This window comes from Mus musculus, chromosome 12 (assembly GCF_000001635.26).
Source record: "Mus musculus strain C57BL/6J chromosome 12, GRCm38.p6 C57BL/6J".
Lineage (NCBI taxonomy): Eukaryota > Metazoa > Chordata > Mammalia > Rodentia > Muridae > Mus > Mus musculus.
This window is the reverse complement of record NC_000078.6, coordinates 115,157,872-115,184,550: the sequence shown is the minus strand read 5'-3', so window position 1 is coordinate 115,184,550 and position 26,679 is coordinate 115,157,872. Positions and strand designations below refer to the sequence as shown.

Sequence of the window (26,679 nt, the reverse complement as noted above, 5' to 3'; positions counted from 1 at the left end):
TTCCTGTGTTGGGGTGATCTGTTTGTGCACTGTGTAGATTATCTTTGTATTATTCATATACTGATTTCTAGGAAGCATAAATTTGGATGCATAACAGTCCTTGGTATTGTTTTTCATATCTTTAAACATATTTTTTAAACAGTCCCACTCTCAGCTCTTGACTGGTTTAGTAAAAAGCTGATAGTCTGGCACAAAGGAGGAAAGAATAGGCATGATTCTTGGTGAGAGATAGGGACTCTGGGAAAGAGTCAGGGGCATATTTTGCTGGGCAGATGCAGAGAAAAGGAGGCCAGGGATGAAGGAGGGGTAACTAAAAAGCCTCTTGGCAGAAAATAGATTAATAGACATGAATTTAAGGTATAAGATCTAGTTAAGAAAAAGAGAAAGATGAGGCTTAATTCTATTATCAATAAACATGAATCTTGGTGTATTTACTCAGAGTTAGTGAATGCATTGTAAAGCTATATTATTATACCCATGTTGGTGTTAATGGGAGCACATATATCTACCATAATTGGGTCTATAACTTTGGAGCAGAGATGTTTGATCACATATTTCCTGTAACTTTCAAGGCAAAATTTCTCTGTATAGTCCTGGTGTTCAGGAACTCACTCTGTAGTTTAGATTAGCCTCAAAGTCAGAGACCCATGGGTCCCTACTTCCTGAATCCTGGGATTAAAGGTATTTGCCACAACCATCTTAGTATGTTGAAATATTTTTAATCACACCAGGTCCTTTCATGAAATGGGGGGGGGGGGTGCAGCGATATGCATGATTAGTGTTTCCAAACACATAGTGTTCCCCATTCCCAATATCCTGTCCTGTAATCACATGTCTGTTACAGAACACAAACTACAAATGTGGTCTCTGGGATAATGAGTGTGACTGTGATCGTTATTGCTTTTTTGAGGACTGTAGAGTAATTTCAGATGGTGATTCAGGACATTGTCCCAGAAGAATGAGCTGTAGAATTTCTCAATAAGTGACTTCAGAGGAAAGGTACCGATTGTAGATTTCAGAGAATCCCTAAAACATCTCTAAAGTGTTTATTCCTGCATTTTTATCTATTTGTCAACTGGGTTTCAATTCTTGTGGGAATCAGAGTGAAAAGATATGAGCAGGTTTCCAGAAACAATTCTCCTGCAAAAAGGACCTGGAATACTGAAATGATGCCTAATCTTTAAGTTGCTGTAGACTATCCCCTTTTTGGGTCTCCTATCTGCATGGAACTGGTCTCTAGTTGCAGGTGGACAACGAGTCAGCAAATGAATGACAAACAGAAGTGGTACACGAGATCGTGGAGAATCTGAATGTAATTTGTCAAATTGAGCATCAAAAATTTTATACAGAAGAAAATAGGGAAGTTGGGTGACACACCGGCAAGGTCTAAAGAGGTTACTTGATTCTTACACAAAACAGAGGAATGCAAACATGGAAGGACTGGTAGGAATCAACTATGATAAAATTCAATGTTAACAACTGGGATCAAAAAGAGCTCCATCTAAGGTCCACTTAATCTTAGAAGAAGCTAGGGTCAAGGGCTTCATGCCCTTGCCATAGTTCCTATTCTAGTCTTTTGTATAGTCCACCTTCCCCCTAGGCCATTGTAAATACTTGTTTATGGGTGTAACTCAGCTATATATAGTTCTCAGTATCTACTCTGATTCCTTCTTAGATCACAAACTTCCTTCTTCCTAGATAATGTTAAATTCCACTGTAGGGCAGTGACATAGCTATTCATGCCCAAGATCGGATCAAAGACTGCCTAAAATCTAACTTAGCTATATGTCAAAAAAATCAATCCTTAGGAGTACTTGTAATAAAGCAATATTAAGGGAAAGCACACAGGTCTGTTTACCAACTAAAGCAAGGACATTGGAGCATTCTTTATACAGGCTGCCATGATTCCAGGAGATTAAGTTTCCATGAACTTTTCGCCTCAGGACAGCGCCCAGATTTCCGGGGCCTGTCGTGCTTGTCACTAATGGAGTGGATGTAGCATCAAGTGATGTTCAGAATCTTCAAATATAGACAGATCCAAAAGAAATTGCCATAGGTTTATGATCAATGAAAAGAGAGCCAAGCTAGAAGAAAAGGGAAAAATATTCACACTGAAAAATAAAAATAAAAAAAATCAATCTATATGTTCATATTTTCAAGGATAGCACCTGAACACACACTGCAAGAGATCAGCAAGTATTATGATCCTAATATAAGTTTAACTTCAGAGAATGAGCTCATATTTTTTATTTACAATCTTATGGAGCCCAGGCATTTATGAATGGATTACATTATAAGAGGAAAATGTTTATGTATTTCCATACTACTAAAGTAGGCATGGTCTCCTGTGCATTGCAACTTATTTAAGCCATCAGAATCCCATATTCTTGAGCATGAAGTACAGCACTATCCAGCACATTAGGCATTCCTAAATGCCACAATACAAACTTCTAGCACGCTGGAATGTAGGGATAAATGTTTCTCTATAGAAGTACTTCCTGATGCTATGTAAACTGACAATTCACATGGATTCTGACCAGGTATGGAAAATAGAATATGCTTCCAACCTGTCCTCCATCTATCCTGCAATGTTATGTGCATCTAATTTGGGAACCTGAATGATTAAGCACAATATAAATGAATATTCTGAATTTACATAGTATGCATTTTAATATGTTTAAATATACTTCAGATATTTAAGTAAAGGTATACACATATTTCACACGGTGTGATTGGTTTCTCTTAATACTAAGATAACATTCTAAAACCATCCTTCATTAGTGAAACATTAACTTCAAAAATGCTTTACTAACATGCCCTTCCCAGGAATTGGGAGGAGCCTGGGTTGGAAAGCTATTCATGTAGAGATAAAGCTTTCTAAGTACTTATGTTCTCCTCCCATTAGGATCCTTGTCACAGGGATTTCTTCTCTCCCTTCCTCCTGTTAAACAGAGGCACATGCTGGTTGGTAAACAGATTGAGTTGCAGAATGTGTTTGCTTGATTTCTACTTCCTTATTAATGTGAATTTCTCTTGGACTGTTAACTTTTCTCTGAGTACTGCAGTCATTTTTCCTCATTTTGTTGTATGTCAGTATTCCAGGAATTCATAGATGGATTCAGGGTGGGGGGCACATCTGCAATAAAGACTCATTGTTTTCTTGCTGCCCTCAGCTGCTCTGGCCCAAGTACTGTCTGATGTAGGCAACAAAGACCCTGATCGCTCTTGTTTACACCTTATTAAAAATGGGAACTGCTAGACCTGTATCCATCTATCATTAGGAAAGAGGATGACACTGAGGACATCAGTGATGATAATAAAGAAACAACTTAAATTCAGATGCTGAGAAACCAGTCATCTTCAAGAGATAAACAAGAGCCATTTCTCCCTGTGGCTAAATCCTGTAAGCACCCTCTTTGCAGGGATATGTTACTATTCAATTCAGACTGGACAACTTAGTGATGGGAAATCTATCTGAAGATGCATTCATGACCAGCTGGGGTCAAAAGGGAACCAAGAATCTATTTAGTCCCCATACTCTATAGTCATTTAAACAACATAGAACACCCAAGATACAGTTTGCAAAACACAAGAAAATCAAGAAGAGGGAAGAAAAATGGGTGGGTACTTCATTCCTCCTTAGAATTGGGAACAAAATACCCATGAAAGGAGTTACAGAGGCAAAGTTTGGAACTTAGACGAAATGATGGAGTATCCAGAGACTACCCCACCTGGGCATCCATCCCATAATCAGCCACTAAACCCAGACACTACTGAATATGCCAGGAAGATTTTCCTGATGGGACCCTGTTATAGCTGTCTCATATGAGGTTATGCCAGTGAGTGGCAAATATGGACGTGGATGCTCACAGTCATCTATAAAATGGAATACAGGGCCCACAATGGAGAATCTAGAGAAAGCACCCAAGGAGCTGAAGGGGTCTGCAACCCCATAGGTGGAACAATAATATGAAATAACTAGTACCCCCAGAGCACATATCCCTAGCTGCATATGTAACAGAAGATGGCCTAGTCGGACATCACTGGGAATAGAGGTCCCTTGGTATTGCAAACTTTATATGCCCCAGTGTATGGAAATGCCAGGGCCAAGAGGAAGGAGTGGGTGGGTAGGGGAGCAGGGCAGAGGGAGGGCATAGTGAATTTTCGGGATAGCATTTGTAATGTATATAAAGAAAATATCTAATAATAATAATAATAATAATAAAAAGAAAAGTCCAAGGTTCAAAGTCTCTTCTGAGATTAATCCAGTCACTTAACTGTAATTCCCAAAGCAAGACAGGAATTCACCTTGCTAAACTACAAACTCTGTATCTTCATGGCTGATGTCAAAGCAGTCTTCAGATCTCCAACTCCCTTTTCATCTTATTTGAGGGCAACATATTTCTTTCTCCTAGGCTGGCTCCACTTTGTTACCAGCTTTCCTCAGCAGATAACCAATGGCTCTGTCATCTCAAACATCTTGGAGTCTCCTAGGCTACTTCAGTGTTACAACTTCATGTTTCAATATTTGGGATGCACACATGATCTTCTGTGCTCCTAGTAAGGACTGGTGTTATTTCTCCAGCTCTGCCCTCTGTAGAACTCTTAGCTCATGGAGATCTTCTCCACTGCTACCGCTATTCTCAGTGATCATTTTGTTGTAACAATATCTCTCATACAGTGGGGACTTCTGCTGCAACTAGACTACACCAATAAGCTCTCACAGGATCTCTTCATGGTGCCATTCCTCAACTTCTTTGCATGACCCTTTAAGACCTGGGCCATCAACTGAAATTGAGGCTTTTCTTTCACAAATGTTCTTCCATAGCCTGTCACAGCACCAAGCCTCAGCTGTTCTTCATGAAGCCTTCATGTCTTCAAACACAGAAATACCTGGATGACTCTTACACATTACAAAGTACACGTGTGGCAGGAGGTACTACTTTGTTTATTTTTGAAACACATTTTTTTGTGCTCTCAGAAATCACTTTCCAGAATGTTTCATCTCAGAGATGCTGGTCTCTTCTTAATCACCACTAATTTCTTAGCTCCAGATAATCAGCATAAATTGACTCAGTAATGCCTTTTACTCTGGACTCTAAAGGCAGAGCCACATGTCTGAAGATGCTGAGTTCTGCTGGTTGCTGGGGCTAGAACATGGTCCCCTTGTTCTATTTATTATATTATCACCAGCTTTGTGTTTTCCAACATCTTCACTACCTAAGCTTGGCTCTCCTGGAACATGCTCTGAAGACAGAGATTAAATTCAGAGATCTGCATGCCTGTCTCCTAAGCACTGGGATTAAAGGTCTCATCTACCAAGCCTGGATTTAAGTTGTTCTTCATCTAGAATGTCCTCTATGTGGGCCTTGAACTCAGAGATCTGCTTGTCTTTGCCTCCTAAGATTAAAGACCTGTTGTACCATTCCTCCACCTAAACTTAGCTGGGTGGGATTTTTTCCCACATCACTACTCCCTTAATTCAATTTAATTTCCTTGATCAGAGGATTCAATCCCATTTCCCTTTGTGGTGTCCCATCAGTGCTCACACCCTATATTTTATATTCCCTTTCTCAGCTTGCTATGCTTTTAAAAAATGTTCTTCATGACACTTAATCTCAGAAGAAAGTCTATGATGGATGCAATTAATGAGTCTCTTCACCTTAGACTCAGGGTGACTCTTCAGACAAGGACAAAAATTAGTCACATATTTACCAAAATGCCACAAACATAGTCTCTAGAACACATAATGAAATTCTTCTCCACCAACCTCAACAAAGTCTTCCATATTCTTTCTTGGATAGTTCATTAAGCCACACTTAAAGGATTCCAATGCTTTCTACATCCAAAGTTCCAAAATCCACATTCTTCCAAACAAAAGCATAGTCACACATATTAAAGCAATACCCTGGTCCATAGTACCAAACTTCTGTCTTATTTAGGGTTGTAGCCCACACCCAGTTTGACACTCCTATTCCAACTGGGCACACCTTCTAATCCTGCTACTCCCTGGGCCTAGAATATACAAACCCTCATAATATACTTTACAGTATTGTGGGAAAAATGTCACAATCTGGCAGACAATGGGTGACATACATTGGATATCTATTCCCATCCAGAAGCCTATCAGTTGATTCCTCTCTGATTAGTGTTACATTCTTCCCTTCTGCCTTGACTCTGCCTGACAGACCGGCTTTCACAGAAGTAGGGAAATGGCTCCTGACATAAAGCCACATTAGTGTAATTCCTATATGATGGACAAAAGTAATACTAAATGACTTTTCACAGAACTCATTTATCAACTCAATTTATGTATGTGCTAACTAAGGTAGATTCTGAGGTTATATGTTAGTATCTAGTCCCATAAATGTGTTCCTAGTCTCAAATTTCTTGAACAGAATACCAATAGCTTAGGCTCTAAGCTGAAGAATTGACAAATGGGAACTCATACATTTGCAAAGCTTCTGTAAGGCAAAAAACACTGTCAAGAGAATAAAATGGCAACAAATAGACTAGCAAAAAGATCTCTTTTAATCCTGCATCTGATAGGAGGGTAATATCAAAATATACAAAGACCTCAAAAATTAGACTCCAGAGAACCAAATAACCCTATTAAAATATGGTATAGAGCTAAACAAAGTATTCTCAACTGAGGAATATCAAATGGACAAGAAGAAATTGAAATGTTAAACATCCTTAGTCATCAGAGAATTGCAAATCAAAACAACCCTGAGATTGTACCTCACACCAGTCAGAACGGCTAAGTTTAAATACTCAGATTTTAGCAGAGATGGCAAGGATGTGGAACAAGAGGAAAACTCCATTGCTGGTGTAATTGTACACTGGTACAAGCACTGTAGAAATCAGTCTGACTGTTCCTCAGAAACCTGACCATAGTAGTACCTGAGGACCCAGCAATACCACTCCTGGGCATATACCCAGAAGATGCTCCAATATGTAATAAGGGTTCATGCTCCACTATGTTCATAGAAACCTTATTTATAATAACCAAGATCTGGAAAGAACCTAGATGTCCTTAAATAGAGGAATGGATTCAGAAAATATGGGACATTTACACATTGTAGTACTATTCTGCTATTAAAAATGATGAATTCATGAAATTCTCATGCAAGTGGATAGAATTAGAAAATATCATCCTGAGTGAGGTAACCCGATCACAAAAGAAAATACATTGTATGCACTCACTGATAACTGGATATTAGCCAAAAAATGTCCAAATAATCAGGATACAATTCACAGACCCCATGAAGCTCAATAAGAAGGTAGATCAAAGGATGGATGCTTTGGTCCTTCTTACAAGGAGCACACAATACTCAGAGGAGAAAATATGAAGCTAAAGTATAGAACAAAGAATGAAGAAAAGGCCACCCAGGGATGGTCCCATCCGGAGATTCATCACATATATAGTTACCAAACCCAGACACTTTTGTGGATGCCAAGAAGTGGATGTTGAAAGTAGCCTGATATGACTGTCTCCTGAGAGGCCCCGCCAGAGTCTTACAAATACAGAGGTGTATGTTCACAGTCAACCATTTTACTGAGCACCGGGTTCCCAACAGAGGAGATTGAGACTGGACTGAACAAGTTGAAGAAGTTTGCAACCCCACAGGAATACAACAATATCAACCAACATGAACCCCCAGAACTCCCAGGGACTAATTCATCAACAAAAGAATAACATGGCTTCATCTGCATATGTAGGAGAGGATGGCCTTGTTATGCATCAATAGGAGGAGAGTCCTTGGTCTTATGAAGGCTAGATAGATGTCCAAGTATAGGGGAATCAAGGGCAGGGAGGGGGGAGTTGGTGCGTGGATGGAGGACAACCCCAATAGGAGTAAGGGAAGGGAGTCTATGATAGGGTATTTCTGGGATGGAGGTAAGCCAGTAAAGGGAATAATGTTTGAAATATAAATAAAGAAAATATCCAATAAACAAAAAGTATTTTCCCTACAAAGAATCTCATCGGCTTTAAAAAAATCTGCACAGTTTTTATACTGAAACTAATGTTGAGTTGTACTTGAATTTCACATTCTTAGCAAAATAATTGCCTGAGGACATAAACTCCACACTTTAGGACTGCCACTTATTCTTAATCCTCCTCCTCCTCCTCCTCCTCTTCATCTTCTTCCTTTTTCTCCCCTTCCTCATCTTTGGTTCTTTCTTCTACTTTGAGATTGTTGGCTTACTAGGACTCTTCTTTTCCTATTGCACTTTCGCCCTTGGCATGGTTTGCTTCAATTTCCGTTTCATACTTCTATTTTAGTTTAGCTGCTTTCTGCTCGTATTGTTGCTTATCTTTAGCAATTTTCTCAGACCACATCTCAACCAGTTTCTTTGCAGTTTCTCCAATAGACAGGCCAGGGTGTTCACTTTTGATCTTTGGGCACTGTTCATAGTAAAACAGAAACAAGGCAGACATGGGTCTTTCCTGATCATTTGGATCTTTTTTTCTTTCTTTTCTTATCACCTTTGGGAGGAACATAGTTCTTCATTTCCCTGTCATTACAAACTTTGTCACTCTTGGCCAAATCTTTAAACTTATACTTTTCCTTCTACTTTTCTTGGAGAACTCGCCAAAGGAGTCCCACAAGTCTTCTTCTTGTGCTCCTCCCTGTAGGTCTGCATGAAGAAGGTGTACAAGAACATTTTACCCCATGCATGAAGAAGGTGTACAAGAACATTTTACCCCATGCATGAAGAAGGTGTACAAGAACATTTTACCCCATGCATGAAGAAGGTGTACAAGAACATTTTACCCCATGCATGAAGAAGGTGTACAAGAACATTTTACCCCATGCATGAAGAAGGTGTACAAGAACATTTTACCCCACGCATGAAGAAGGTGTACAAGAACATTTTACCCCACGCATGAAGAAGGTGTACAAGAACATTTTACCCCACGCATGAAGAAGGTGTACAAGAACATTTTACCCCATGCATGAAGAAGGTGTACAAGAACATTTTACCCCATGCATGAAGAAGGTGTACAAGAACATTTTACCCCATGCATGAAGAAGGTGTACAAGAACATTTTACCCCATGCATGAAGAAGGTGTACAAGAACATTTTACCCCACGCATGAAGAAGGTGTACAAGAACATTTTACCCCACGCATGAAGAAGGTGTACAAGAACATTTTACCCCACGCATGAAGAAGGTGTACAAGAACATTTTACCCCATGCATGAAGAAGGTGTACAAGAACATTTTACCCCATGCATGAAGAAGGTGTACAAGAACATTTTACCCCATGCATGAAGAAGGTGTACAAGAACATTTTACCCCATGCATGAAGAAGGTGTACAAGAACATTTTACCCCATGCATGAAGAAGGTGTACAAGAACATTTTACCCCATGCATGAAGAAGGTGTACAAGAACATTTTACCCCATGCATGAAGAAGGTGTACAAGAACATTTTACCCCATGCATGAAGAAGGTGTACAAGAACATTTTACCCCATGCATGAAGAAGGTGTACAAGAACATTTTACCCCATGCATGAAGAAGGTGTACAAGAACATTTTACCCCATGCATGAAGAAGGTGTACAAGAACATTTTACCCCATGCATGAAGAAGGTGTACAAGAACATTTTACCCCATGCATGAAGAAGGTGTACAAGAACATTTTACCCCATGCATGAAGAAGGTGTACAAGAACATTTTACCCCATGCATGAAGAAGGTGTACAAGAACATTTTACCCCATGCATGAAGAAGGTGTACAAGAACATTTTACCCCATGCATGAAGAAGGTGTACAAGAACATTTTACCCCACGCATGAAGAAGGTGTACAAGAACATTTTACCCCATGCATGAAGAAGGTGTACAAGAACATTTTACCCCATGCATGAAGAAGGTGTACAAGAACATTTTACCCCATGCATGAAGAAGGTGTACAAGAACATTTTACCCCACGCATGAAGAAGGTGTACAAGAACATTTTACCCCACGCATGAAGAAGGTGTACAAGAACATTTTACCCCATGCATGAAGAAGGTGTACAAGAACATTTTACCCCATGCATGAAGAAGGTGTACAAGAACATTTTACCCCATGCATGAAGAAGGTGTACAAGAACATTTTACCCCATGCATGAAGAAGGTGTACAAGAACATTTTACCCCATGCATGAAGAAGGTGTACAAGAACATTTTACCCCACGCATGAAGAAGGTGTACAAGAACATTTTACCCCACGCATGAAGAAGGTGTACAAGAACATTTTACCCCACGCATGAAGAAGGTGTACAAGAACATTTTACCCCATGCATGAAGAAGGTGTACAAGAACATTTTACCCCATGCATGAAGAAGGTGTACAAGAACATTTTACCCCATGCATGAAGAAGGTGTACAAGAACATTTTACCCCACGCATGAAGAAGGTGTACAAGAACATTTTACCCCACGCATGAAGAAGGTGTACAAGAACATTTTACCCCATGCATGAAGAAGGTGTACAAGAACATTTTACCCCATGCATGAAGAAGGTGTACAAGAACATTTTACCCCATGCATGAAGAAGGTGTACAAGAACATTTTACCCCATGCATGAAGAAGGTGTACAAGAACATTTTACCCCACAGCTTGCTGGGGTCACCCTTGCCCATGATGACGGCATGGTGTCTACCTGCCACCACCTCCACTGAGAGACTTCCTTCCCCAAGCTCTGGGGAGAACTGGTTTGGTGTCCCTCCTCTCAACATAACCTCAAAGTGAGATTTGACAGAGCTAGGTGAAAGAGAAGAGAGGTGAGAGTCACTAGAGTGCATTATATACATGTATGAAAATTTCAAGACGGAGAGTTAATGAATGAAAACCGAATGAAGAAATAAACAATTAAAATATTTTCTTTTTCAAATAGAATTCTAAGTCCTTAAAAATTCCTATAAAGGCTATTACTGGGATCAATCTTTAAGGTATTTGTCTCCCTCTGTGAGCAGAATGTGAACAAATGTTATATAATACTAGAAGGCCTGTGGGTCAGCTCTGTTGATTCACATAAGGCGATACATGAGAATCTGGCATGACTCTGGAAGGGGGATTCTGACACAGTTCCTGTCGATGGAGCATTGCTAGCCCATTGATTCCTATATTGCCCATGTGTTCTGATGACTGCTCTTGGCCTGAAATTGATTTACACTTGACTGCTTTACTTCGATCTCTCTTTCTGGTGAATATACTTCCCCTCATTACTCAGAGCAAATCACTCCACAATAAATGAAACAGATGTGCTTCTCAGGAATGAGGAATGGAGTTGGTTGTGAGGCTGTGGAGGACAAGGAAAAGGATTTCTGCTTGGCATTTAGGGACATGGGAAAGGATCTAGACAACATAACCCCAAAGCCATAAAAGCCAACATGCTCCTTTTGTAGAAATAGTTCATTGACTTTAATTTGGAAACATGAGGAGATACATGTACCCTCCCGTCCAATGACTGCTGAATTAATTTGCCAGGATGAACTTGGACATATTAAGGATAGAGAGTGAAAGTGGTCTCAAGATTAAAAGGCAAGAATACATAAAAAAGGAATTTATAAAATACAAGCAAATGACAGATTTATTTTATAGGAGAAAGACTTGTATGCATCTAGAAACAAATATTATTTGAAGGAGATTAGACTAGCCTATGGAATCTTTAGGATGAGGAAATAAAGATTAGAAAATTTCAAAGATGATGTCCATGCATACAGGAAGCTAGTAGTTTGTTTTCCTAGTTACTTCTAGGATTCAGGATGACAATGACTAGATATATACTAGAAAGTGCTGGCTGCTTTACATGCATAAATTATAACTTTGTAAAAATTCAATCCTATTCTTACATGAAGACAGTTACAAAGGACTGCTGTCTGCTCTACCAGGAAATCACAAGAGCTGTGCTCAGCTGTCAGTGAAGAATAGGCTGTGTAACTCCTTTAAGGAAATGTTCTTTTGCTTTGTGTTTAGTTCCTGTTTTAAGGAAGCAGGGGTTGGAGCTGTGATCATAGAATTTATGTAAATTTAAGGAATTTTAAAACAATTATTAATAATGGTCAAAGTCTTATGATGTAACATTAGTAGATAAAAGACTTGGTTCAGGCTCTTTGGATGGGAGAAAGAATGAAAGGAAAGAAGGCAAAAGAATGGGAAAAGGCACTAGGGCAAAAGCATAAGAAGAGGAGAAAGAAGAATGCTGAGAATCCTTGGGTTAAGAGAGAGCACTTGATCACACTCCTTGCATCCACTACTGTGACTCAGAGTCACTATTGAATTAGAGGCACTCTCATTCCCACCTTGCTTCAAGACCCACCTCATGCTCATGTGGACATCTGCACTGTGTGACAATGGCTCATGACTATTGGGAGGTGAGAGCTTCTTCATAGCTGCTCACCTTCAGAAAGAACCTATGTGCCCTGAAAGAAAGGAGAATTAGATCTTTACAAAGTGTTTAGCAGTTACTGAAGAATCCATCAGAATGTCAGTTTACCCGTTCAAGAACTGAAGCAGAGCTCTGCCAACACTAAAATGGAGATTTGAAGACACATAGAACAGGTTCCCTGTGTGCACAGAAACAAGTCCCTTTGAGGATGCACAGGACCAGCAGGGGGTGGTGTAGATTCAACTTTCACTAAGAGAGAAACAGTAACAGGTGCAGAGGAAGATCTGGAGAGTGAGAGTGAGGCAGTCCTAGGAGACTCTGAGGCTTCCTTTCCAAATATCACACACTTCAGTGACCATACAATACATGTGATGGAGCTCCTGTGGCAAGACTACCAATTTATGACAGTAATAGTTCTTTTCTAAGTAATTGTGCATATGTTTTATTCATTAAATATTAACCTTATTTGAAGGCCATAAACAAATTACATATGCAAATGACAGAATGACAGAGAGTTTCAAACATGATGTGTCAAATGTTTGGTCATCACTATCATAGTCAGTTACATCTGTAAATCTATCTGTAACTTCTTTCCACTGGCAGGAGGGATTTTCTCAGTTGGAAACTATGACTGATTGTGACTTGGGAACACGGCTCTTGTTGTTCCATTCACAATGTTGAACCAATGCAGCTCTGCTGGGAAAGTGTAGTACACCTTTGTCCCACTGGCACATGAAAACCTCAGCTCAGGGGAAGGAGAGGGGGAAAAGCTGGGCACATTTTCACAGCCTGGTCTTCCTTACATTTTATTTTCATCACTTACTTTTCTGTATGTTTTCCCCTAAAGTGTTTTTTTTTTCTAAATTAGTAATATTAAGCCTCAATATATATGTTTTTTATTGAGTTGGGGAAAAAAGGACTCTGAAGGTAGTGAAGAGGTGACTTTATACCATATTAATACCAAATACATCAGAATATAGACAATCTTCCTTATAATCTCTGGATTCCGGGGTCTCCTTTATTGTTTACAGCATTCCTGGCACTGGCTTCTTCAGTCTCCTGTCTTGTGTTTTTGGATGAGAGTCCTTCAATCTGATGTGATGTTCCAGGTTTGTGATAAATCCATCCTACTTTTCAGATTTACTCTTAGAACATTTAATTAGCTTATCAAAAATGAGTTGTCCACTGTTAAAATTTTTTGAATTCCAGGCTATTGGGGATAGACCTGAGATTCCTAACAGTTTCTGATAAGAGATTCACATTCTTTTCACTGCCAGAATGTGATTTGCATCTCATGAGATTAGATTCTGTCTCTGGTAGCAGACTTTCCATGTTATCTAAAGGAATGTCTGGTTGCTGCTGTACTCTGAGCATGTTGGGATCCTTTTACTCACAACATCCATATTTAACATACCTACCTGACATGAATCCCATGATAGTACAGTCATTTTATTTTTTAAAATGTATTTATTTTTATTAGATATTTTCTTTATATACATTTCAAATGCTATCCTGAAATTTCCCTATGCCCTCCTTCTGCCCGCCTCCCCTACCCACCCACTCTATCTTGTGGGCCCTGGCAACCCTTGTATTGGGGCATATAGAGTTTGCAATGTCAAGGTGTCTCTCTTCCCAGTGATGGCCGACTAGGCCATCTTCTGTTACATATGCAGCTTGAGATATGAGCTCTGGGGTTACTGGTTAGTTCACATTGTTGTTCCACCTATAGAGTTGCAGACCCCTTCAGCTCCTTGGGTGCTTTATCTAGCTTCTCCATTGGGGACGCTGTGATCCATCTTATAGATGACTGTGAGCATCCACTTCTGTATTTGCCAGGCACTGGCATAACCTCATATGAGAAAGCTATAACAGGGTACCTTCAGCAAAACCTTTCTTTCATTGTGCAATAGTGTCTGGGTTTGGTGACTGATTATTGGATGGATCCTCAGGTGGGGTAGTCTCTGGATAGTCCATCTTTTGGTCTTAGCTCCAAACTTTGTCTCTGTAACTCTTTTCATGGGTATTTTGTTCCCTATTCTAAGGAGGAATGAAGTATCCACCCATTGGTCTTCCATTTCCTTGATTTTTTTTTGTGTGTTTTGCAAATTTTATCTTAGATGTTCTATGTTTCTGGGCTAATATCCACTTACCAGTGAGTGCGTATCTAACGACTTCTTTTGTGATTGGGTTACCTCACTAAGGATGATATCCTCTAGATAAATCCATTTGTCCAAGATTTTCATAAATCTGTTGCTGAGTAGTACTCCATTGTGTAAATGTACCACATTTTCTGTATCCATTCCTCTGTTGAGGGACATCTGAGTTCTTTCCAGCTTCTGGCTATTGTAAATTAGGCTGCTATAAACATAGGGAAGCATGTGTTCTTATTACCTGTTGGAAATTCTGGGTATATGCCCAGGACAGGTATTGCTGGATCTTCTGGAATTACTATGTCCAATTTTCTGAGGAATCTCCAGACTGACTTCCAGAGTGGTTGTACAAGCTTGCAATCCCACCAACAATGGAGGAGTGTTCCTCTTTCTCCATATCCTAGCCAGCATCTGCTGTCACCTGAATTTTTGATTTTAGCCATTCTGACAGGTGTGAAGTAGAATCTCAGGGTTGTTTTAATTTGAATTACCCTGAGGATTAAGAATGTTGAACATTTTTTCAGGTGCTTCTCAGCCATTTGGTATTCCTCAGTTGAGAATTCTTTGTTTAGCTCTGAACCCCATTTTTAATGGGGTTATTTGAATTTCTCGAGTCCAGTTCTTGAGTTCTTTGTATATTTTTGATATTAGTCCCTTATCAGATTTAGGATTTCTAAAAATCCTTTCCCAATCTGTTGGTGGCCTTTTTGTCTTATTGACAATGTCTTTTGCCTTACAGGAGATTTGCAATTTTATGAGGTCACAGTTGTCAATTGTTGATATTACAGTGCAAGCCATTGCTGATGTGTTTAGGAATTTTTCCCGTACCCATATCTTTGAGGCTTTTCCCTACTTTTTTGCTATTAATTTCAGTGTCTCTCGTCTTATATGGAGGTCTTTGATCCACTTAGACTTGAGCTTTGTACAAGAAGATTAGAATGGATCAATTCGCATTCTTCTACATGATAGTCACCAGTTGTGCCAGCACCATTTGTTGAAAATGCTGTCTTTTTTCCACTGGATGGTTTTAGCTCCCTTGTCAAAGATGAAGTGATCATAGCAGTGTGGATTCATTTCTGGGTCTTTAATTCTATCCATGGATCTACCAGTCTGTCACTGTACCAGTACCATGCAGTTTTTATCACATTTACTCTGTAGTACAGCTTAATGTCAGGAATGATGATTCCACCAGAGATTTTTGTTGTTGTTGTTGTTGAGAATAATTTTTGCTATCCTAGGCTTTTTATTTTTCCAGATGAATTTTGCAAATTGCCCTTTCTATCTCAGTGAAGAATTGATTTGGAATTTTGATGGGGATTGCATTGAATCTACAGATTGCTTTTGGCAGGATTGCCATTTTGAGTATATTAATCCTGCTGATCCAAGAGCATGGGAGATCTTCTGACCTTCTGAGATCTTCTTCAATTTCTTTCTTCAGAAACTTGAAATTCTTATCATACATATCTTTCACTTCCTTAGTTAGAGTCACACCAAGGAATTTTATATTATTGTGACTATAGTGAAGGGAGTTGTTTCCCTAATTTCTTTCTCAGTCCGTTTATTCTTTGTGTAGAGAAAGACCATTGATTTATTTGAGTTAATTTTATATCCAGCTACAGCACTGAATCTGTTTATCAGGTTTAGGAGTTCTCTGGTGGAATTTTTGTGGTCACTTATATTTACTATCATATCATCTGCAAATAGTGATATTTTGACTTCTTTTTTTACCAATTTTTATCCCCTTGATGTCCTTTTGTTGTCAAATTGCTCAGTACAGTCATTTTCAATCCAAGTACTTGAGATTGTCTGTAGGATGGATTGGTAGTTCCACCTTAGTTATTACATGTTCAGTCTGTAGTGCTTTCCCCCACTCAAATGTCCTTGTGATGAACGTGCAGACCCAGAAATGCTTATGGCACTGATTAGAAAAAATAAACGCTCAAGTTGAGTTGGAAATAAGCTCTCTTTGCTGAGTACACCTGAGTACAGGACTTTTGGAAGCTGTAAAGACTATCAGTGAAATAATGTAAGTGAAAAAGTGAATGTGACCCCAATTTAGAGAAATATTTTCTAATTTTTGAGCCCTATGTAACACAGTGCTTTATGTATAAATATTTATAAAATCTTGTTTGAATATATTTGTGTATATAATTTTTTGCATCATGATGGTCATATCTCTGTCTGCACATTCATGATCTTGGACCGAGAACTACTTCAAGCACATGTGAAAAACGCAGGGAAAATGTCTTCTTCCAATGTAGCTTATATCACACTTTTATGCCTTCCATGAACAAAGTATGTGAAACTCAACATCTGTGATCCTGATTAGATATGATAGTCAGTCTTTTGAAGAGTCTCTTGTTTGACTTTCTAATATTCAGGAACCGGCAATACTTGTTTTTCTGGCATTCTGGTCCCTTCATCCAAAGCTGGTTACTTAGTCTCTGTGTCATACATTTCAAAATCTTTGCCTTCTGTGGGCCCTTCCTCCTCCCTGATGAGGATGTACATGATGATCTTTGAGTCTCATGGAGACACTGTCAGAAATTTTTCTATTTCAAGATACATAATTTACTAGTAGATAAAAAGCCATGTTAACATTGACAACCCCCTGGAAAAGGAACCCAATTGTTAGTGCAGGTCTTATTGTAACCTTACCCTAAGGGTTCAGGTCTTTAGACATTAATCAGCATTCTGGGATTGTTTTCTCTTTCTTCTGTTATAAAACTTTGTACTAAGATGTTAATTTATTGTTTGGACATACCTTGATATTTTTATCTTTCAAACATCTGAAAATATGAAGATGTTTTATTCATTAAAGAAACTTGATTGATTTTGGTGTAGACTTCTTTAATGAAATCAGGCATCTACTCAAGCATGTTTTCCATATATTCAATCACGACAACCAACCCCTGCATAAACTTATCAAAGTTAGGCAAACCTTATTCTCTCTAAGTTCTAAGACCTCAATACTGATAAGAATAAAGAGGAATAATTGTGTTTTAACATTTCCTAAGGCATTGAAAAAATACTCTAAAGTTGTGTGCTGTGCCGTCCAGAATCTTCTGACAACTGTGCCTCCTTCCAAGATCATCAGCAACTGAGAGAATTGAATAATCTTCTCCATGTTTAGAGTTAGTGCTTTCTCCTGCTGATTTTAAAGTTGTCACAAATACAGGTTAATATAATGGTGAAGCTACTGATTGTTGAATAAATGGAAATCTCAAATATGTGAGCCAGGAATTTGACACATCAATAAAGTCAATTAAATTACTCTCTTTCAGGGAATTATAGTATTTAAAATTGCCAGGCTAGAATGGTATATACCCTTACATTATGCAAGAAGTATACAATTACTGTATCAGTTTTGTGGAAAAAGAAATAGTGGTAAGACACACACAGAATATCATCAAGATAGGAGTAAAATCTCCCCTTTGAGTCTCATCTGTCCTCCATGGAAATCATATGGAAGTGATTCCTACATGAGTGAACAGAGTCTGGGCCCTTTGTGTTAGAGAGTGAGGGTCTCTTTCAAATCTACTGCATCCCAGCATCACTCAACAGAGGAGTTGTGTACTGAGAAACCTGGCCTTGTGTGTTACATCCTCTCTGTGGGAAGCAGAAATGAACTTTCTTGAGGACTCCTGCATCTCCCATCATAGATTCATACCTCTTGAGTCCTAAAACTTAAGTATACCATCAGAGGCAGCACCTGAGGCAGGAATGCAAATCTCTCCTGTATCCACCCAACCTTGGGTTGAAAAGCCAAAGCTGGGCCTGTTTACCTCCTAGTGTGCAGACATGGACAGGCTTACTTCCTCATTCCTACTGCTGATTGTCCCTGTCTGTGAGTGCAAAAGTTCCCTAAGAAATGAACTTTTCTCTCCTCATCTTTTCCAAACTTACCTTCTCTTTTTTTCTTTTTCTCCACAGATGTCCTATCCCAGGTTACTCTGAAAGAGTCTGGCCCTGGTATATTGCAGCCCTCGCAGACCCTCAGTCTGACTTGTTCTTTCTCTGGGTTTTCACTGAGTACTTTTGGTATGGGTGTGAGCTGGATTCGTCAGCCTTCAGGGAAGGATCTGGAGTGGCTGGCACACATTTATTGGGATGATGACAAGCACTATAACCCATCCTTGAAGAGCCAGCTCAGAATCTCCAAGGATACCTCCAACAACCAGGTATTCCTCAAGATCACCACTGTGGACACTGTAGATACTGCCACATACTACTGTGCTCGAAGAGCACGTTGTTACAGCCTCAGTTTTCAACTGTAAAGTATTTCAGGCTGGTGTTCAGCTCTGTTCCTTCCTATTATATCATAAGAGGGTATGGCCACAGTTTTCTGCTTGCCTCTGTGGTTTCCTGTTTCCTCTTAGGTTAAGAGCTTTCTCATCCTGTTATTCACCCTAGTTCCTTATTACTATGTTCATAAATGAATCTGTCTGTGTTTTTTATTAAGCTAATGGATGTTTGGTGCCATACCAGGTGGTTCAGAGCTATGATTTCACTCAGTCTTAGGCTTCAAATTCCCACAGCAGCAGAGTCTGACCACTCTGAAAACCATGTTGCATCATTTTGTAATAGAATCAGAGTGAGATGAAGTGAGCCAGTTTCCAAACACAATCCTATCCTCAAATGAACTTGGTATTGTAAATGGTGGCCATTCTCTTAGGTGGTTTTCATAGCCATCAAATATAGACACTTCCAAAAGGAACAGCTATTGGTTTGTGATCAATGAAAATATGGCCCAATCAGAAGAGAAGGGAAAAATCATTCACTGTGAGAGGGGAAAATAGAAAATGGTGCAAATCAATATGTCCATTTAGTCAAAGAAAGCTCCTGCATAGACATTTGCACCAGATCAGCAAGTATTATGATCCTCATATTAGTTTAACTTAGGAGAATAAGCTTATGTTATTTATATATAATCTTATGGAGCCTGGATATTTGTGAATGGATTACATTTTAAGAGGAGGATGTCTCTGTAAATCCACACTACTTAAATAGGCATGCAATTCTGTAACTTATGTGAGCCACCAGCATCTAATATACTGGAGTATGAAGTACAGCATTATAGACATTACCCAGCATGTCAGGGGTTCTGAAATGTCAAGATAAAACCATTTAGCTCCCTGAATTGCAGGTATAAGTGTTCCTTTATAGTCAGAAGTCATTGATTTCCTGAGGATGCTGCAATGTGAACTGATAATTCACAGGATATCACATGGATTCAGACCAGGTATGGAAAAGAGAACATGCATTCAATTGATTTCCCTCTTTCTATGCTTCAAAATTAGGTGTAGCCAATTTGTGAACCCGAAGTTAGAACACAATATACGTGAATAATCTGTATTTATGTATAATGTATTTATGTTTAAATATATGTATATATACTTATTTAAATGCACATAATAACATATCCCTACACATAAAACAAAAAATGGGGGAATTATACGGGAGTACTTCACACAATTATTTAAATCAAGCTTTTTTCATTTTAAATTTTTAAAATTTGGATGCCAAGGAACGCTTTGAGAATCTAATGGCACTCTACAAATAAGTATATTCATTCCTAGGTGAAATGTAAGGACCAACTTACAGGTATATGTCATGGTCCCTATCAGATATTAATATGCGGAAAAAGGCATGCTTGTTTTGTTTTGTTTTGTTTTGTTTTGATTTGTTTTGTTTTGTTTTGTTTTTCTGCAGGATGCTGAAGGAATGTGCTATCTGCCAGAGTGGAAGGTGAAACATGCTGACACTGGGGAAAAGAATGATGCTGATTTTGAGATTGCAGACTGCTCTGCCAATTATGATAGGGAAGCTGTATTGAGCCTATGTCTCTGATTCACCACTTTTATGTCCAAACATACGGGAAGGCCCAGAAGTTGTTTTAATGGTAAACAACACTAAGTTGATGGATATGCCTGCTGGAGGAAATTTCACTATCAGTAGAGAAATTGATTATCAAGAATGCAGAACTGGTGTCTCTGTATGCTTTCCAAAGTAGAACACTATTGAATATCAGAGAGTGTCTCCTACTACATTGCAGGGAAAAGATCTTGACTCATGCAAAGATGCTTTAAATGGTGTTGGAGTAACTTTATCCACTGGCCTAGAGGGTATGAGATATCAGGCACCACAGTATTTTCTGCTTTGTGAGATGAGGGAAATGGACAAATATCATAATTCCCTGGAAATGATGTGTGGGAAATAAGCCTGGGCTTTTTCAGCACCATAGGACTTACTTAAAGATTTTGGACTGGTTGGAATATAGAGGAGTGGCTAGTATGACTAGTTAAGCTATGGTCCCCTGTCCTCACCTTCCCACCCCTCATCATCTTTGTGTGCTGGACTCTAATGGACTCACAGGTTATCAGCCAGTGTGGAGAGCCATGAGCAATCGCCATCATGAGCCTCCGCTGTGCCTAACTGGTAAACAAGTAATGTGCGCAGGTGTAAGAGTAAATTCGTGCCCAGTCACTGCCCATCCCGGGGCGTAGTAGTGGGGTGATGAGTGAGCAGCTAATCAGGAGCTGATATGTCACACGGAGGGGTATATAAGCAGCACCATTTTCCGGGTTTGGGGTTTTCCTTCAGATAAAGCAATAAAGCTTTGCCTTGGAAGAATCCGGTTGTCCAAGTGAATTCTTGTTGGCAAGATACTAGCTCAGGATAAGCCAGGACATGTATGGAAGTTGGGTGCTGCCTTAGATGATGTGAGTGCTCAGCCTGAAAGATCAAGTCCAGCTTGATATGGAAGGGCCTATTGCAACATGTGTTCTAGTGCCTTATGTCCTGTTATTAGGAAATATTAGCATTATTCTAACATCTGAAAATAATACTTTTAATGTGTTCTTGTGTTGGCTGTAATTTGACTAATTGTGTTTTAAAGCTTATTCTAATCATTCTGTAATAGTTTTTACAACAACCTCCTTTTGTGATGATTCCTGCAAATATTACTGAAGATTGATTTGATGACAAGGGTTTACAGGTAATTGAAGAGTTAACAAGGGTGTTGGCCAGGCCTAAATGCATGACTGCTTTATTATGGCAGGTGTTGTAGCTTTGATTGTTTTAATACCCAGTGCTACTACAGCTGCTATTACCCTATCCCAAAGTGTTCAATAAGCTCATGTTTTAAATTATTTATCCAGAAACTTTTCCATGGCATTGCATACTCAGGAAGATACAGATTATAAGTGCCATAGAAATTAGGTGACCTACTTGAGGTGGTTAACTTCCTCAGGGAAGAAATAAAGGCATTAAAAATGCAAATTATATTTAGATATCATGCTAATTATTAATGGATTTTTCCCATGTCAAAAAATATTAATGATACTATATAAAGTTCAGAGAGTGTGCAATCCCACATGCAAGGTGTTTGGAATCATGCGAATTTATCTTTACACTTATTAAAATTACATCAGGAAGTTATTAAGTTAGAAAGATCAGAGCCTCTACATTTTTATGCAGCTTAAGCAGTTTGAGATCTCCTTGGACATTTGGTGGGTTGTTTCTTTCTTAGCCTGAACTCCTACAACACAGCATCACTGTTGCTATCACACTTGGTGTAGTATTACTTCTCTATTTACTGCTGCCATATGTCCTGTACATGTCACAATTTTTATATCTGATGAGTCAGATACATGGCCTCCTGTAGGGGTGTAGGGTTTCCTCACTTTCCCCATTTCCACTCAGAACCCACTCCCCATCTCATCCCTCCTCCAATGCTCATGAATCCACTCACTCCTGCTTTCCTGTTCTGGCATTCCCCTAGACTGGGGCATTGAGACTTCACAAGGCCAAGGGCATCTCCTCTCATTGATGTTCCACAAGGTCATTCTCTGCTACATATGCAGCTGAAGTCTTGAGTCCCTATTGTGTACTCTGTGGTTGATGGTTTATTCCCTGGGAGTTCTGGGCATACTGGTTGGTTCATATTGATGTTCCTCCTGTGGGGCTGTAAATCTTTTCAGCTCCTTGGTCCTTTCTCTAGCTCCTCCATTGGGGATCCTGTGCTCAGTCCAGTGGATAGCTGTGAGCCTACACTTTTGTATTTTTCAGGCATGGGTAGAGCCTCTCAGGAGACAGTTATATCAGGTTCTTGTCAGTAAGCACTTGTTAGCATCCATAATAGTATCTGGTTTTGGTAACTGTATATGGGATAGAGCCACTGGTGAGGCAGTCACTGGGTGAGCTTTCATTCAGGTTCTTCTTCAAACTTTGTATTTGTATCTCCTCACATGGTTGTTTTGACACACCTTCTAAGAAAGATCCAAGTATCCACGCTGTAGTCTTCTTTCTTCTTGAGCTTCATGTAGTCTGTGAATTGCATAATGGGTATTTTGAGCTTCTGGGTTAATATACACTTATCATAGAATGCATATCATGTGTGTTCTTTTGTTATTGTGTTACCTCACTCAGGATGATATTTTCTAGATCCATCCATTTGCCTAAGAATTTCATGAATTCATCGTTTTAATAGCTGAGTAGTACTCCATTGTGTATATGTGTTATGGCTGAAAATGGATGAGAAAAGCCATCCCTTATTTCTCAGGACAGGACTGAGGTTAAATTCCTTTTGCAGGGAGAGTGTCTGGTAAGGAAAGCTTAATTGGCTAAGTCCTTCAGTAATTTATGTCAGAGGTAAGTTCCTGAGTGAATATTCCAGAGATTCCCTAAAACATTTGGAAAGTAGATATTAATACATAATATATTTCTGACCATTGAGGACACCATGGTGTATCAGTTTTTGAAGGAATCAGAGTGAGAAGATGTGAGCCATTTTCCAGACACAATCGTCTCTGCAAAGGGACCTCAAATAGTAAAACTAGTGCACAGGCCCTTAAGTGGTGTTCAGAATCATCAACTATAGACAGTTCCAAAAGGAACTGCTAGGGGTTTGTGATCAACAAAAAGAAAGGTCAACTAGAGGAGATGGGAAAATCATTCATATTGAAAGTAGAAAAATAGAAAAAAAAAAGGTACAAAACCATGTGTCCCTTAGTCAAGGAAAGTTCCTACAGAGATATTGTACCAGAGCAGCAAGTGTTTTGATCTTCATATAAGTCAAACTTGGTAGAATAAACTCATGTTATTTATAATCTTACAGAATTTGGACATTTGTGAATTGAGGATATTATATGAGGATCATATCTATGTATATCCATACTACTTAAGTAGGCATGCACTCCTGTGTATTGCAACCTATGAGAGCCATCAGCATCATATAAGCTAGAGTATGACGTAAAGCATTATAGACATTACCCAGCACCACAGGGTTATGAAATGCCAAGATAAAACCATCTAGATCCCTGGATTGTAGGGATAAATCTTCCTGTACAGAAGAAGTCCCCGATGCTCAGAGGACGCTGCCATGTAAACTGACAATTTATAGGCTATCACATGAACTCTGATCAGGAATGGAAGCTAGAAAATGCATTCTACTGGTGTTCCTTCTATCATGCAATATTATGTACATCTAATTCATGAAACAGAAGTTAAAGTACAATATATATGGATATTCTGAATCCACATAATATGTATTTTTAATATGTTTAAATATACTTTAGATAGTTAAGTACATATGTACACCTAGTCCTAAACAGTGTGATTGGTTTCTCTCAATCCTCAGTTAACACTCCAAATCTATCCTCCATTCATGATACATCAACTTATAAACAGCTTTACTATTACATGCCTTGCTCAGAAATAAGAGGACTCTGGATTGGAAAGCTATTCTGGTAGAGATAATGCTTTATAAGTACAGACATTCTCTGCCCATTAGGTTCTCCATCATGGGGATTTCCTCTCTCCCCTCACCCCATTAAATGGATGCACATACAGGTTGAGAAACAGACTGAGGTGAAGAATACAGTTCCTTGTTTTCTGCTTCCTTGTCAACGTGAATTTCTTTTGGGCTGTTAACTTACCTGTGAGTACCACAGTGGTTCTTCCTCATTTTTTTGTATGTGACTACTCCAGTAATTCCTACATGGATTCATGGGGCAATATATAAGAGCTCAAGATTCCTCATTGTACTGCTGCCCTCATCTGCTCTGGTGAAAGGTACAGCCTGATGAAAGCAACAGACCCTGATCTCTCTTGTTTAGACCTTATTACAAATTGGAACTACTAGAGTTGTTTTCAACTGCCACTAGGAAAGAGGATGACTTTGGAAGAATTATCGAGGATAATGTAGAAACAACTTAAATTCAGACACTGAGACACCAGTCATCTCCAGATAAAAAAGAGCCATTTTTCCCGAGGCTGAACCAAGTAAGCACACTCTTTACAACTCATACAACTCAAGTCAGACTGGGCATCTTTAGGAGAAATCTCCTTGCAGGTGAGTTCTGGACCAGCAGGGGGCACAATGGGGCCAAGAATTGTCAGCAGAGAGATGCTGTGTATGTGGAGGGGACTCTGTGTCTTCTGTTGTTTTCTATCTTAACTTACATGTACATATTGTGATTGATATGTAATGTTTCCATGTTCAAACACAGTGAAGATTCTTTGTTAAACACTTCAAAGACATATATATATATATATATATCTCATAATGTATATCACATATATTCATGACTTCTTGATGCAATCTTCTGTTGACCCATACATATACATAATTTATTTCTTCTGATAATGCTGCAATAATCAATCATGTGTAAATGTTTCTGAGGTATGTTTTGTTTTCGTCATTTGGGTGATTTTTCTAATGTATAAGATATTGGAAAGGCAAATGTTAATTGTATGTATTGAAAGGAGGCTGTGACTTCTAATAAGTTAGCTATTTTTGAAATTCCCCACCACTATTGCCATCCTTGTAACCACCTGTAAATCCATCTGTCAACGATGTCACAAGTGGGGCCATTGTCTCAAGCTGCAAATCTTTTTAGTGCACAGGCTATAATGTTACATCCATAGCCTCAGCACAAGGTTCAGGGATGAGGTATGGGATGCATTTCCTTAGACAAGACAAGGACTTGGGCTTCAGCAACCTGATTCTTGACCCAGATGTCCCTTCTTCTCCAGCAGGAGTAGGTGCTTATCTAATATGTATCCTGCTCATAAATATGCAAATCCTGTGAATCTACAGTGGTAAATTTAGGGTTGTCTACACGACACAAAAAAGCATAAGATCACTGTTCTCTCTACAGTTACTAAGCACACAGGATCTCACCATGGGATGGAGCTGTATCATCCTCTTTTTGGTAGCAGCAGCTACAGGTAAGGGGCTCACAGTAGCAGGCTTGAGGTCTGGCCATATACATGGGTGACAATGACATCCACTTTGCCTTTCTCTCCACAGGTGTCCACTCCCAGGTCCAACTGCAGCAGCCTGGGACTGAACTGGTGAAGCCTGGGGCTTCAGTGAAGCTGTCCTGCAAGGCTTCTGGCTACACCTTCACCAGCTACTGGATGCACTGGGTGAAGCAGAGGCCTGGACAAGGCCTTGAGTGGATTGGAAATATTAATCCTAGCAATGGTGGTACTAACTACAATGAGAAGTTCAAGAGCAAGGCCACACTGACTGTAGACAAATCCTCCAGCACAGCCTACATGCAGCTCAGCAGCCTGACATCTGAGGACTCTGCGGTCTATTATTGTGCAAGACACAGTGTTGCAACCACATCCTGAGAGTGTCAGAAACCCTGGATGAGTAGCAAACTGCCCTGAGACTGAGGAGACTCAGAGAAGGTTTGCTTGTAGACTTGCTCAGATACAGCCATTCAGATACTCCGTTCTAGTGTGTGTTCCTTAGAGTCCTGTAGTGCTTTTGTTCACTTTGCAAATGGACATCGATTAATCATATGATATTGATTTAGGATGCTGTATGCCATACCTTGTCAATCACCTTCCTCACCAGTGACCATCTCTGTTGACATATTTCATTTGTAATAAAGCAATAAAAAAAGAAACTCTGATTAGGCATGGTAAAAATATCCATGGGGTTTTAGAAACAGTAGAACTTCCATTGGATTAAATAGATATAAAGTATAATATGAATTTGACCTGTAAAAGCCCACCAACTTCTGGGTAAACAAAACGTCCTTTCAGCATTAAGTCTTATGTGACATCTCCATGCTTTGATTACTCTGCTTGTGTAGTCCTACAGAAGTTCCAGGCTCTTAGAATATAACAGGT

General features: G+C 39.2%; 1 pseudogene, 2 gene segments (V, D, J or C) and 1 further gene; 3 read left to right on the top strand and 1 right to left on the bottom strand.

The window, feature by feature from the left end:
• Positions 1 to 26,679, top strand: part of Igh (immunoglobulin heavy chain complex) — a 2,751,187-nt gene that overhangs the window by 825,404 nt on the left and 1,899,104 nt on the right.
• Gm9227 (predicted gene 9227) lies at positions 8,195 to 8,576 on the bottom strand (annotated as a pseudogene).
• On the top strand, positions 18,474 to 18,774 carry Ighv8-6 (immunoglobulin heavy variable V8-6). The segment is given in 1 exon segment: positions 18,474 to 18,774. A coding segment is annotated over 1 exon segment (301 nt).
• On the top strand, positions 25,716 to 26,106 carry Ighv1-53 (immunoglobulin heavy variable 1-53). The segment is given in 2 exon segments: positions 25,716 to 25,761; positions 25,844 to 26,106. Coding segments are annotated over 2 exon segments (309 nt in total).